This window comes from Camponotus vicinus, unplaced genomic scaffold (assembly GCF_025532165.1).
Source record: "Camponotus vicinus isolate PSW18456_S1 unplaced genomic scaffold, iyCamVici1.0 SCAF_6, whole genome shotgun sequence".
In the NCBI taxonomy this organism is placed as follows: Eukaryota; Metazoa; Arthropoda; class Insecta; order Hymenoptera; family Formicidae; genus Camponotus; species Camponotus vicinus.
Window position 1 is genome coordinate 1,129,833 of NW_028141978.1, and position 13,622 is coordinate 1,143,454.

Genomic DNA, 13,622 nt, shown 5'->3' on the forward strand with positions numbered 1-13,622 from the left:
CTACATTAAATTAAATCGACAGTTAAAAAATAAAATTTTCGCGCTTATTTGTTGCATCAATGGCTGCGTTCAGCAGGAAAAGCTGCTTTGCAACTGTTGTAAAATTCGTGAATCTGATTGGTGTATGCTCTTAATTTTGACTGAATCTAAGAGCATACACCAATCAGATTCATGAATTTTACAACAGTTGCAAAGCAGCTTTTTCTGCTGAACGCAGCCATTGGCCGCATTCAGCGGACTCAACAGTTGGGCAACATTATTAGACTTTCCGATGCAACTCGACGCTGATTGGTCGGACCTGAAAGTAGAAACCAATCATATTCGATTGCTACTTAGCGGTTGAGTCCGCTGAATGCGGCCATTGTCTGCGCATGCGCAAAGAAAGCGTCTTCAAGAATGACAGAAAGATATGATAGACGCGTAGATTTGTGTTTATGAAATTGAATTGAATTGATATTTTAATAATATGCCGATTCTGGATAAAAGAAAGGGAGATGATATCTTGGCATTGGTCCCTGCTTCGAAAAGAACCAAGAATGAAATCGTTTTCAGCAGCAGAGAAAAGGCGGTTGTGCAAAGCGTAAGTCATAACCTTGCATTTATTTTGCGTTATTTTCAACAACGTTTTAGCATTAATCCAAGAAAGTAGAGTGCTGTGTTATAATTTTTTTTCTAGAAAATGTAAAATTTATATGATAAAATTTTCCAGGGTCCACCGCGAACATCCTCCTTAATGTCGATGATAATGTTGCTCGAGGGACATCAAGGAGACATCTTTTCTCTGGAATTTCATCCGGAAGGACAGTATCTGGCATCCACAGGATTCGATCGACAAATCTGTAGGTCTTCTCGAGTCGAATCGCTCGTTAACTCTATAAATTCTGCTTGCTTTGTTTAATAAAATGATTGTTAATCATTTGTAGTCATCTGGAATGTTTACGGAGAATGCGAGAATATTGGCATCATGACCGGACACAGTGGTGCCGTGATGGAATTACACTTCAGTCCAGACGGCAATCACTTGTACACAGCTAGCACAGATATGACACTGGGTTTGTGGGACATAGTAGCTGGAACACGGATCAAAAAGTTGAAGGGCCATACTTCGTTTGTAAATTCTGTGTCAGGTGCGCGAAGAGGACCCACGCTACTTTGCTCGGGCAGTGATGATAGCACGATACGTATCTGGGATCCCAGGAAACGGGGTCAATGCCACACATTAAATAATACATATCAGGTTTCGTATTTAGATCTTAATAATTATATTATAGTGGATATGGATAACAAATATAATACAATTATAATATTTATAAACAAAATTTTGTTGATACAATTATAGGTAACTGCGGTAACGTTCAACGATACAGCGGAGCAAGTAATCAGCGGCGGTATCGATAATGATGTAAAAGTATGGGATCTTCGAAAAAATGCCGTGCTTTACAAATTGAAAGGACATACTGATACCATTACTGGATTGAGTCTCAGTCCCGACGGATCGTACATACTTTCCAATGCTATGGATAACACATTGAAGATATGGGACGTACGGCCATTTGCACCTTATGAACGCTGCGTAAAAATACTGTCTGGACATCAGCATAATTTTGAAAAGGTGTTTTTTTTTTCTAATATAAAGAAGAAAAACATTCATGCTATAAATGTCAGTAAATCAATTAAAATTATCACATTTTTAGAATCTTCTGAGATGTGCTTGGTCACCGGATGGCAGCAAAGTCTCGGCTGGCTCCTCGGACCGATTTCATTATATTTGGGATACCACAAGTCGTAGAATATTATACAAATTGCCGGGACACAACGGATCTGTGAATGACATTGATTTCCATCCAAAAGAACCTATAGGTATGAGATAATTTGTAATAAGTGATCTCTTATTTTTATACGGAGAAAAATTTTCGTAGGAAAATGTGGAAAATATATACAGGATGTCCGAAAAATCGCCCGCTTCGAGAATTAGATTTAAATTTGAATTTTTTAAATTTAAATTTTTAAATTTAAATTAAAATTTTTCAATTTAAAAATTCAAATTTAAATTTAAAATTTAAATTTTTAAATTTAAAAATTCAAATTTAAATTTAAAAATTCAAATTTAAATTTAAAATTTAAATTTTTAAATTTAAAAATTCAAATTTAAATTTAAATTTAAAATTTAAATATTTAAAAATTTAAATATAAAAAAAATTTTTAAAAGAGGGATGCCAAGCAGAGTATAAATTATGATTTTTTTAAACATAAAAGTGGCTATAACTCGGAAACGACTTATTTCCGAACCTATGTTTATATAATTTTTTTTCCTTCTTTTTGGGTCCCGAATCACTTCTTGAAGTACTGCGAGCGATTTTCCGGACACCTTGTGTATTTTAATCAATTTGCATATACATATAATATGACAATTGTATTTTTTTCAGTGTGCTCGGGATCTAGCGACAAGCAAATATATATGGGCGAGATTGAAACCTAATAATACTAGAATTATTGATTACTAAATTGCAATCCTTTCCTCGCTTATAGATTTTTTTTTTAGTACACATGTCCTATTTTATCTGAAATGAAGAATTCGCTTTAATATATATAAGTGTATAAACGAATATGTACTGTATATGCGACGTTCACACCTGAAGCAGTGATGTCATACGAATTTTTTCGCGCATGTGCAGTAACATAAAGGTATTTAATTAGCAATATACTTGTCCGATGAAGATATAAAACCAATCATGAATTTGGAAAAGAATAGAAAGTGTAAATCATTGATTGATAATACAATTCATAGAGAACTGTAGCAAAGTTTACTAATTTTTTACAGCCGATTAGTTACATAGATATATAGATTTCAACATTTATAAGACAAGATTATATGGATCAACATTTGTTATAAGATGACACTAAGTGCAGAAAAGGTAATGTTTTTTAGCACGAATACAAATTATAATTATAAACGCATATTATATGGTAAGTAAAATTTAAGCATTCTCTTTTCATCTCTATTTTATTAATACAAATGAAGAAAAGACATCAAAAAGATCGTATACGTTTTAAAAGCATCATAGACATCGCACTAGCTCGAAAACAGCTGGGCGACATCTCTGATCCAGCGAGATACGCGCGCGTGCGCTCGGTAGGCAAAAACGTATCACAAAATTGCACATACGTCACATGCATGCAGCGCGATTGTGTTGGTGATTAATCAAAGGCCATTCGCGAAAATGGCCGATGGACGCGAGTCACAGTTGTTTTCCTCCAAGAGCCTGTACGAATTGTGCGTGTCCGCAGTAGCGGACAGGTTTCGCAGTTACAAGCCGCATCTCGCCGATCTGCCCAAGAACGTGCGATTCGATCTCTACTATCAGGTAAACGTCAAGCTGTCAGCGTGACAGCGACGGCACCGACCCACCGTACGTCCAGTATGTATATACATCGTCATCGCGCGCGCGATGCGGTTTGTTTTTGCGCGCTCCTCGCCCTCCCCGAGGAAACGACGATTCCTCGCCTCCGAGATATCCGCGTCGCGTGTGCTCGTCTACGCTGGTGGTCGACGCGCGATCACTTGGCGTTCGCGTGACGAATCGTCCTCGAGCTCTCAGCTGTTGAGTTTGATTTGACATTTGCGACGCGTGAAAGACGCGTCTTCTCCGAAAACGAGAAATGCCGTTTCATATCATCTAATCGGTCGACTGATCGTCGATTCGTACTCTCCCTCGTTGTCTCTGATGGGTTCGATTTGTGTTTCAGTTGTACAGAGAGAGGAGATTATGCATATTGGGGGCGGAATTGAGCGATCTGGAGACTTTCTCCAAGATGCTCAAGGTCACCAATCGTCGAATACATCTTCTGCAAATCTTTCAGGTGATTTTCATCGTATCAGAGTACTGACTTTCCAGAATAATTGCTATCTGTCATATTTTTTTTTAATTTTTAAAGATGTTTTATGTGCTTATGTTTTTCCGATTAAAGGCTCCGATGTATCATGGAATAAGGGTAGGAAAGAATCTGGCTGTCAGTTACAACATGCACTGTTTTCAAGTAAGGGAGAATCCTACTGCACAGGATAAGACTATAAATCTAGGTTTGAGATTGGGCGGATTTCTCAGCGATGCTGGCTGGTATTCAGAAAGTGAAGAAGTACTGTCGGCGTGCAAGGAATTGTGTATTGCCAATAATCAAACTCCTGAGGATTGGTGTAGAACATTAGATTGTTGTCACAAGTAAGAGAGAATTAATTCTGTTGCATATGATATATATATATATATAAAATATACACATATGTTATATTATTAGTATATTATATATATATATATATATAATTATATATTATATATGTGTATAATAATATAAATTTATATTTAGAATGTATTTTTAGAATATATATAATAATTTTTACAATTATATAACAATTATCTTTGATATTTTATCTAGATTGTTACATGCACAAGCAGCATATTGTGCTTTTGATGGAGCTGCAGAAACTCATCAACTTGCCATAGAAATGATAGAACAATTAAAAAACGCGCAGTACAATAACAGTAATCATGCTGCGCTCTTTGCAGAATTCAGTGTATTATTCTTCATACGCAGTGAATATGATCAAGCTTATAGGTACATTCTTAATTCAGTATTTCGTTCTTGCCTAACTTTTTCCCTTTTGACACATTTTATTGACAATTATTATTTTTTTAGGTGGAGCATAGAAGCGTTAAAGCACTTAAAACCGTCGCTTCCCGCACGAGTCATCATCGATGTTTTAAGACAGGCGGCAAAATCGTGCGTAGTGAAACGCGAATTCCAGAAGGCTGGTTTACTGATCAGAGAAGCTGTATATCTCGCCAGAGAGATATTCGATACGGACCATCCAAAGTATAGCGACGTTCTCATCGATTATGGATTCTACTTACTAAATTACGATAGCATCATCAATAGTGTATCCGTCTACAAGGTATTTATTTCTGAATACATCTTTCATATAAATCTTCGTAATCGAAAATTTCTGAAAAAAAAACTTCTTCCAGACTGCGTTAGATATTAGAAGAGCGATTTTCGGCAAGACTAATCTCCATGTCGCTTTGGCGCACGAAGATTTAGCTTATGCTCTTTATGTATACGAATATAGTTCTGGCAAGTTTGATGAAGCAAGGTAGTACTTAATTAAAATTATTGTTTAATTTACATGTTAATTTACACTTGATAATGCAATATTTAATTTTACTCAATTTTATTTCATAGTGATCATGCTGGAATAGCTATAGATATTATGGAAAAACTCTTACCCCCCTATCATTTGATGCTCGCGAGTGCTAAACGAGTGAAAGCGCTTATTCTCGAAGAAATCGCTATAGATAACGCATCTACGCCATTATCCGAACAAAATCTGTTACTCAAATCCGAGTGTCTTCATTTATCTGCTTTACATTTAGCCAAAACGGCATTTGGCGAGAGAAATGTACAAACGGCAAAGCATTACGGAAACCTGGGACGTTTGTATCAAAGTATGAGAAAGTTCGAGGTATTTTGATAATATTTAATATTTTTATAAAAAAATATAAAAACATATGCAGATATGTGCATGTATATTTAATTATTTTGTGTTCAATAATGCTGTAGGAAGCAGAAGCAATGCATCTGAAAGCAATTCGTATCAAAGAAGAGTTATTAGGTCCTGAAGATTATGAAGTAGGTTTGAGCATAGGGCATTTAGCTTCGTTGTATAATTTCCATATGAACCGGTACAGAGATGCCGAAAAACTTTATTATCGTAGCATTGCAATCAGTAAGTATATGCAATTTAAATCTTAAATAGACTTTTAAATTAAAAATGCAAAATGCTGTATATTATATTTTATGCAATACATCATGTTTTGATCCACAGGTTTAAAGTTATTCGGAAAAAGTTACAGTGGCTTAGAATACGATTATCGAGGACTCTTACATGTGTATAATAAATTAGATGAATATGAGAAAATATTGGAATACACGGATACTTTAAATCATTGGAAGGAACTTAGAGACAAACACGCTCAATCTGAAGATCCACCGATCGATGTACAGAAACGTCCACAGCCGATCGCAAACATAATCAATGTGTTCTTTTCTATGTGATATATCAATAAGTGTGTCTAATTCAAATCTTATGTCATTGTACGTCATCGAGCGAATTGTTGGTCTTTGTTGCGTTTACAAGACATTGGGCCAAAGTAGAAATTATATAACTCACATTAGGGAGATTAATCACCGATCTGGTCGTACGATTAAATTAACTGTCTGTCTTGTGTCGATATTTTATAATACACATGCATATAGTCGATATCGCATTATTGACACGATATTAAATTTAATTGATACAACATTGAAAAATTGTTAATTTATGTAAATTTGTTTGTATAAATTATTTGTATTAATGATGATCGCGATGTGGATCTTATTTTATAAATTTAATTATCTCTGGCTTCATTAGATTCAATGTTTATCTATGTTTATTTCGATGTATTGAAGATTCTTGTACATTAAAATATGTACATCCTTTTTAAATATTTTATATATATATTTATATCAATTTAATATAAAATTTTCAATCTTTATTATAATCTTATTCATATGTTTTTATGTATATGTACAGGGAGTTCCACGAAAATCTGACGGACTTGCACAGTTGAAATGGTTTGAGATGTAGGGAAAAAATATAAAATTATATATTTTTAGTTACTCCTACTTTATGCATCACTATTATATGCATGTATTTGCAAAGTGCAATTGCATCTTTTTCTTAAATGGAATGTTTTTTAAATAATTCAATGCAGTTTTTTGTTATGTATCAAAAAATATTGAGATTTTAATTTTATAACTTAGTTATTTTAACATTGCAAAATTTTTATCTTTTAGAAGTTGATGCTCAAAAAAACGTTCTTCAATCTGGATTTAAAAATTTATTCGATTCCTAGATCATCTATTAACTTTTCAAGAATTATAAGAAATTTGTTAACATGCCTGAATTTGTTTCAATTTATTTGTAATAATAAATTCTTGTTAAGAAATTTAATTTTTTAAATAAAATAATTCAATAAGATTACTCTAAGAAACTATTGAATAGTAAATTAATAATGTAATAAAAAAAACATTAATATAAGATGCTGAAAATCAATGAGTCATTTGTGTTAATTTTCTACACACATGAATAAGATTATAAGATAGATTGAAAAATTTATATAGAATTGATATACTTATATGCGTGCGTGCGTTGTGTGTGTGTGCGTATATTATATCTTAAATTTGCTATTTTTGTTGATAATTCTATTTTTAAAGTTTTTTTACTCAGGTTTTTCATATAAAATATCTTTTTTCGTTACAATCGCTTATAGAACGCATTTATAATTTGTTTAACTCATTGGTTATTTCAAGAATAATTGTAAACTTTCATGCATTGCATAAATTTTAAATAATAATGATAATTAACACATACATGCGCTTGTGTTAATTGTAACATGTAATTAAAAAAATAGGTATTAAAGCTCTTAAAATTCTTGATAAATAATTTGATGAACGAATGTTTTGTTGTTTGTAATGTTACTTTCTTCGTGTATAATTTGATATATGAATTTAAAAATACACATTCTATATACATATACATCCTATAATTTTTGTATCAAACATATTTTCTGTTCCTAAATATTATAAGAAATTTAAATAAAAATTACATGCGCGTGTTTCCCGAATTGTATAAAAATATCTTGAAATGTGAAGAAGTCCCCTCTCGAGTTTACGTCAATTAATATCTACAAATACTTTTACAGATTTATATTATGTTGAAAGTTCATTCAGATACTTTAGAGGTGTATGTATTGAACATTGCGTAAAACTTTTATATAATTAGATAGGGCATACTATAAAGATGCTCCGAGATCATCTTCGAGTTTAATCAATGATTCAATATACATATAAGGGCTTAAAAGGCGCAGTTATGTAATCTGCTTGGCACTATATAAATTCAGATTACTTTCTCAATGTTACGCGCCTCAGGCTTTTACTTATATGTTGTTAGTAATTATAATTAGAGTTAGCAATGTGTGACTCGATTACTTGATGCAAGAAAAAACAAATGTACGAATAAAATTACGAGAGTACGAATAAATATACCAGAAAATTTTTTTCTATAAATGATTAAAAAAATAATTCTATAAAATATATGAGAATAAAATGAAAACATTGTATCAAATATATCATGTATGATATAAATTATATAGTTATTACTTACCAATATTGTTTGCTGTATTAATATAAGTTTCTTTGCGTAATACATTTCTTAGATTTTGCATCGATTAGCAGTTTGATATAACATTTAACATAAAATAATTCTTTGTAAAAGAATAGGCAAAATTTTATCAAACAGCACAATCTGCACATTCACTGGATTTTGATGTTTTTCACATAATTATGAAGAAAAATTATACAATACTATTTCAAATAGTGAAAATGATTGAGACTTTGTATTAAAAATTTTACGTTTTTTTAACGTTTATTATTAACAGTTGTCTCTCTATTAATTTTTTCCTTATAAGTTTTTTATCAAACTATTAGAAGCGATTCTAAGGTTTTGGCGATTGTTAATATAAGTAACTCTGCATATATTATTTTCATAATATTTTTCAATCTGTTAATCTCTCATTATAAGTTTTATGATAAGTTTCTATTTTCAAAGAGAATTGCTTAGGTTTCTTATATAAAACATATTTCTTCTATATTTGTTTACCGAATGCATATATAATTTGTTTAATTCATTATTCACTTCAAAAGATTACAATGTTTGTAGATTCTTATGCACATCTTTAAATAATGAATATACACATCTATGTGTTAATGACAATATAATAAAAAGATATTAAAGCTTGAAACTCTCGATGAACAATTTGATGAGCAAATATTTTTTTGTCATTTTAAGTGTTACTTTTTTACTTTGTGTATCTAAAATTTAAAAATATCCTATGTACATCATATATCTTTTTATATATATCAAACATTATGCTCCCTTAAACATATAATAATAAATATGATTAATTAAAAACTATGGACGCGCGCGCGTCCTTAGATTAACTAAAGATATCTCGAAAAAAAGATTTTTCCGAGTTTGCACAAAAAATTACCCACAAGTATTTTTTTTAAAACGAATTATATCTTGAAAATTCCTAGGCACATTTGGTACATATCAAGCAACGAGACAATTTGCCCATTAAATTTATAATTAGATAAAGTTGATAAAAGTTTTCTGTTCAATAGATAACAACAATAGGATTAATAAGAATTTAAGATGCATTTGATAGCGCGTAATTTATTGTATGTATCTCAAATTTAGATTGATCTTTCAGCATTTAAGTAGATGTGCAAATGCGCCTTAAGTTCTCACAGCATCTATATTGTTGTTAGTGAAATTATTTAATTAGTTAAAAATTATAAAGTAATAAATTAAGTAATTTGTAAATACTGATTTGCAATTATTATTTCATCAATCATTAAATTCAATCAAACATTTCATTTTAACGATTATAAAATTATAAATTTTATTGTTACATTAAAAGAAGAAAAACGAATAATAAAAATAAATATATTAAAAATTAAGTAAAAAACCAGAACTTTTTATACCAAATTTAAAAAAATTTGAAATGAAAAATAAAACATAATTATCTATTTTGAAAAGAGACTTGCCAATTATACAAATCTGAGATATTTAGAATTGAAATAAATACAAACTAATGTAATATATAAATATTCACGATATTTTTCTGGATAACTCACATACATTCAAAAGCTTTAATTTGTTTAAATTACAGTAACTATTTAGTACATAACTTTTTATATTTACACGATATTTCTTGTATCACTTCGGTTCTCAGGTAATAGGAATTCTTATCTAAACCTCATATTTTTGTTATGAATCTTTCTAATTCTCTACAAAAACAAAAGAAAGTTATTGTTAGGCGGTATTTAAATAATCGGTATATTTTTAAATATATCAATTTCAATGAATGCTAAATTACCAGACTGATATTGCACGTCTCGTTGAATTTTGTTAACATCCCGTAGTTTCAGAACATTTAATCAGGTGTATGCGGAGCTTCTTGACTGAAGTATGGTGCGGTATCTTGCACTAATAAAGTATGACAAACATCACAGACTCTGGATGGTCTTTGTTGCGGCCCGCTGTTCACGACGTGCGAGAGGCAAGAATGACAAAATATATGGCCACAGTGACGGCAATGTATCTACGGATGGCGTTAAATTTTCTCAATTCTGTTATAAAAATTAAGCGACATCTAATTTTTATAATTTACCTTCTTTCTGGTGACTGAAAATGTTATATGACAAGTAGGACATTCTTCAACATCCTCTTCATGTTGCCATCGTACTTCGCTACCTGCCTGTCTAATCCTTTCCAGTTGTACCTATGTGTGATTTGTCAATATATTATATTACTTATACTTGCAGTCTCTCTTTCTCTATTTTACACATATAATACAGTTGTAAAGAGTTTGAAATAAAGGAAAGCTTATTACAACTCTTCTTTGTCAATTTTGAATGCCTCTTATTTCTTTGTTTATATTTCTTGTTTACCTGCAATGACTGTGATAATCTCACAAAATCTTTTTGCACAGCCTCACTAGTATCCAATTCTTGCTGCAGGCTCTTAACTCTCTGTTGTAGTTCAGTTACAGCCGATTCTGCATCTTTCTTTTCTTTCTCAACTTCCTGTAGCTGTTTTTCAAGCTGATCAAATTTCTTTTCTCTATCAGCAAGTATACGATGATCTCTTATATATTTATCTAATTGCACTCTATAAATCATTCAAAATAAAATATTATATTGATTATATTGACGATTGTATAATATTAAGTAATTGTAATTAATACTTTTATTGTCATTCAACAGACAATCTTACCTTAATCCACTTATTTCATTCTTTAACATAGAATTATCTTGTTCTTTAACTCTACTCTCTTGCTCCATTTGTTCTCTCAGAAGAGTAACTTCATATCGCAGTGTTTCTTCCTTCTCTTGTGCCACTTCTTGAGCTACTTTGGCTGTAATTAAATCTTCACGCATTCTTAAAAGGCTAAATTGCAATTCCTCAACAGTATTTGGCATGTTGATACTTTCACTTTGGAGCTGTTGCGAATGTTTGCTTTGTTTACCTACCAGATTCTCGTTCTCTGCTTGAAGTCTGCAAATATGCGGTCAGATTTAGAAAGCTCTATCAATAGTATACACTTATTTTTATAAATCTTAATTTAGTCATAAAATATTACTAAAAAATTAAATTTATCACAAAGAAATTATCTTACGCAGTGAGATGTCTCTGTACTTCTTCTCTACCTCGTGTCAATTTACAAAGCTCCTCTGATACACTCCTCTGAATTTGTTCGAAAGTTTTCTTTAACTCTAATAAATTTTGTTGCGTCGTCTGCGAGGTAACCGTGAGCTCTGCAACTTTGATTTTATGCTCCTCCTTCTTCTCATTCCACTTTCCCTCCATTTCTTTTCGAAATTCGACTTCCTTAGCTAAGTCCTCCTTTTGAGCTTGTAACATACGTTGAGAATCTAACAACTGCTTCTCTAAATTCTCGGCAGTCGCTTCTACTTTGACTAATTGTACTTCATAATTTACACACATATCACATGATGGCTCAAAGGAACCAGATTTCTGTTGCCGTTTTTTCAATAAAATTTCTTTAGACTTTTGCAATTCGTCGTCGGTTGACCTTAATTTTTCTTTTAAAGCTTTTATTTCTTCTTCGAGTGGTACAACCAATGAACGTAAAACTTCTGCATCTTCTTGTGCCTATAAAATCATACAATTTTTATTTATTTTAATGTAAATATTATTTCTAAAAATGTAAGTGATAATGTTGATATTTAATGCAATGTATTTCTTTATATATGTGAATTTGATTACATGAAGAGTTTAATGTGTTTCATGCTGTTTTAGATTTACGTACATATTTTTTTACCTTCCGCATGCTTTCTTCTAAATTATCAGGACCTAGAGATAAAGAATCCGCACCTAACTGTGAAGCCACTTTTCTAGCTAATGTTTTAGTTACTGTAGATAATGAGATTTGTGGTCCATCTGTTGGCGGATCGCGCGGTAAATGTGTTTTCAATAGCATATTCTCATCTTGAAGCTTGGAAAGAGCTATTTGTAACTTAGATACTTCACTGACAAGTTGCTTCCTTGAACAAGAAGACTCTTCCACTGTTTCATGTATAACTTGTTGTAGAGATGCTATCTCTTCTTCAGCTTTTCTCTTCTCCACTAATATATCATTTTGTATTTTAAGATCTGCAACGACTAGTTGACTTTTAGTTTCGTCCAGTTCATTTTTTAGTCTCTGATTCTCCTTTTGCAAGCCCATATTCTCCTCTAATCTTCGCTTTAATTCCTCTACAAAATTTATGGATTGTTATGCAACTCTTGGCATTTAATTATTGCAAAACTAATTGTCTAGTATTTAAGTTGTACACGTATTATATACCTTCTTTCTGAAGGAACAATTCCTTCATCTTAGCCCTTTGTACATTAAATTCCTCTCGCATTTTAATATTTTCCGATTCCAATCTATTAATCTTCATCTGTAGATCCTCTAAATCATAACAGATAATACTTTTAATAAAAAGTTGTGTCTTAAAATGTCTGATTATTAACAAACAAATAATAATATTGAGAAATCTTTATCATATTAATACAGTCTCTTCTTATCGCATACCAAACGCGATTTACCTCTTTGTCTCTATACTTTTTTTTTTGTACATGAGCGAGATATACATTGATTAGAACAACAATCTATAAACAACGGGTCAAACAAATCCAAACAAAAGCAATCGCGTGACTTACCATCCCCGTTCGCTTTGACCGTTTGATCCTGGTCCTGGTGCTCCATCGTTCGATCACTCAGCACCGAGTAGACGCAATCTTGTCAGGATAGGTCACTGCCGCGAATTCGTCGAGAAGCATATCTCGGAACCCCGCCAGGATGACTGGTGATCCTTCAACGACGGCGCCGACATGCCGCTGAGGAACCGGATTCGTCGAGAATTCTACTGGCTCATTAGCGACCTTGTTAAGTTACCGAGCAGACTGGTTTAATGCCAAGACGTAGCGGAGTCTCGGAATTACGTGTCGAATTTGTGCGTGCGAGAGAATCGCGAAGCAAAATCAACCTCGCCCGATTTGACGATTCGTTCTAGCGATGTATCACACAAAGTGATTATACCGCTTATAAGTCGGTAGACTTGCTCCTTTCAAGTTGCACTTTCGCTATTCCTGATTCTCCGTCCTCTCCCTTCACGAAGCGCGAATACGGTATACTCGTCTTCCTTTGCACACGAAAGACGCGAGAAAGTGCAGAATGGATCTCGCCATTACTCGTTCATCGATTAATATCGATCGTTTGAATCGATTCTTGCTATACAGTGCCAAATAATTACGCATCATTCATAAGTGTGACATTTGGTTTCTTCTTTTTTCAAGATCTATCTTTAATAAATATTTTATTTTATGTAAGTGATAATATAATTATATAAACTGGACTATCTAGAATACTTGCCGAAATTAATTAATCAATCCTATC

At 32.1% G+C, this 13,622-nt stretch overlaps 3 protein-coding genes across 4 annotated transcripts; 2 read left to right on the forward strand and 1 right to left on the reverse strand.

Annotated features, from left to right (window-relative positions):
- Positions 1–375: 375 nt before the first annotated feature.
- LOC145972918 (U5 small nuclear ribonucleoprotein 40 kDa protein) lies at positions 376–2,802 on the forward strand. Its single transcript, XM_083101962.1, has 6 exons — positions 376–580; positions 710–839; positions 924–1,237; positions 1,340–1,612; positions 1,695–1,860; positions 2,427–2,802. The coding sequence occupies exons 1-6, from the start codon at positions 467–469 to the stop codon at positions 2,477–2,479; spliced, it is 1,050 nt and encodes a 349-aa protein (XP_082958088.1). The 5' UTR covers positions 376–466; the 3' UTR covers positions 2,480–2,802.
- A 283-nt stretch (positions 2,803–3,085) lies between these two features.
- Positions 3,086–8,146, forward strand: Pat1 (Protein interacting with APP tail-1). Its single transcript, XM_083101961.1, has 9 exons — positions 3,086–3,365; positions 3,748–3,861; positions 3,970–4,220; positions 4,432–4,611; positions 4,693–4,948; positions 5,022–5,146; positions 5,236–5,515; positions 5,614–5,779; positions 5,879–8,146. Exons 1-9 carry the CDS (start codon positions 3,222–3,224, stop codon positions 6,106–6,108), a joined length of 1,746 nt encoding a protein of 581 aa, XP_082958087.1. The 5' UTR covers positions 3,086–3,221; the 3' UTR covers positions 6,109–8,146.
- Positions 8,147–9,793: 1,647 nt separating this feature from the next.
- Rbpn-5 (Rab GTPase-binding effector protein rabaptin-5) lies at positions 9,794–13,398 on the reverse strand. Of its 2 annotated transcripts, none has more exons than XM_083102178.1 (9): positions 12,887–13,398; positions 12,528–12,635; positions 12,003–12,436; positions 11,337–11,833; positions 10,934–11,215; positions 10,609–10,828; positions 10,329–10,439; positions 10,035–10,259; positions 9,794–9,945 (listed from the first exon to the last, which is right to left on the reverse strand). In XM_083102178.1, exons 1-8 carry the CDS (start codon positions 12,930–12,932, stop codon positions 10,092–10,094), a joined length of 1,866 nt encoding a protein of 621 aa, XP_082958304.1. In that variant the 5' UTR covers positions 12,933–13,398; the 3' UTR covers positions 9,794–9,945; positions 10,035–10,091. The 2 variants fall into 2 exon arrangements, with proteins under 2 accessions (XP_082958304.1, XP_082958303.1); XM_083102177.1 differs by having other exon boundaries at positions 11,991–12,436.
- Between the last annotated feature and the right edge of the window lie 224 nt (positions 13,399–13,622).

What these genes read in the sequence shown, in the direction of transcription:
- LOC145972918 (XM_083101962.1), top strand. Translation starts at nt 467, where the DNA reads ATGCCGATTCTGGATAAAAGAAAGGGAGATGATATCTTGGCATTGGTC. An exon ending in AGGATTCGATCGACAAATCT is followed by an intron (nt 840 to 923) that starts GTAGGTCTTCTC and finishes AATCATTTGTAG; the next exon opens with TCATCTGGAATGTTTACGGA. An exon ending in CCATCCAAAAGAACCTATAG is followed by an intron (nt 1,861 to 2,426) that starts GTATGAGATAAT and finishes TATTTTTTTCAG; the next exon opens with TGTGCTCGGGATCTAGCGAC.
- Pat1 (XM_083101961.1), top strand. Translation starts at nt 3,222, where the DNA reads ATGGCCGATGGACGCGAGTCACAGTTGTTTTCCTCCAAGAGCCTGTAC. An exon ending in ATCTTCTGCAAATCTTTCAG is followed by an intron (nt 3,862 to 3,969) that starts GTGATTTTCATC and finishes TTCCGATTAAAG; the next exon opens with GCTCCGATGTATCATGGAAT. An exon ending in GGCAAGTTTGATGAAGCAAG is followed by an intron (nt 5,147 to 5,235) that starts GTAGTACTTAAT and finishes TTTATTTCATAG; the next exon opens with TGATCATGCTGGAATAGCTA.
- Rbpn-5 (XM_083102177.1), bottom strand. Translation starts at nt 12,932, where the DNA reads ATGGAGCACCAGGACCAGGATCAAACGGTCAAAGCGAACGGGGATG. An exon ending in GGTCAAAGCGAACGGGGATG is followed by an intron (nt 12,636 to 12,886) that starts GTAAGTCACGCG and finishes GTTATGATTTAG; the next exon opens with AGGATCTACAGATGAAGATT. An exon ending in TGCGGAAGGTAAAAAAATAT is followed by an intron (nt 11,834 to 11,990) that starts GTACGTAAATCT and finishes ATGATTTTATAG; the next exon opens with GCACAAGAAGATGCAGAAGT.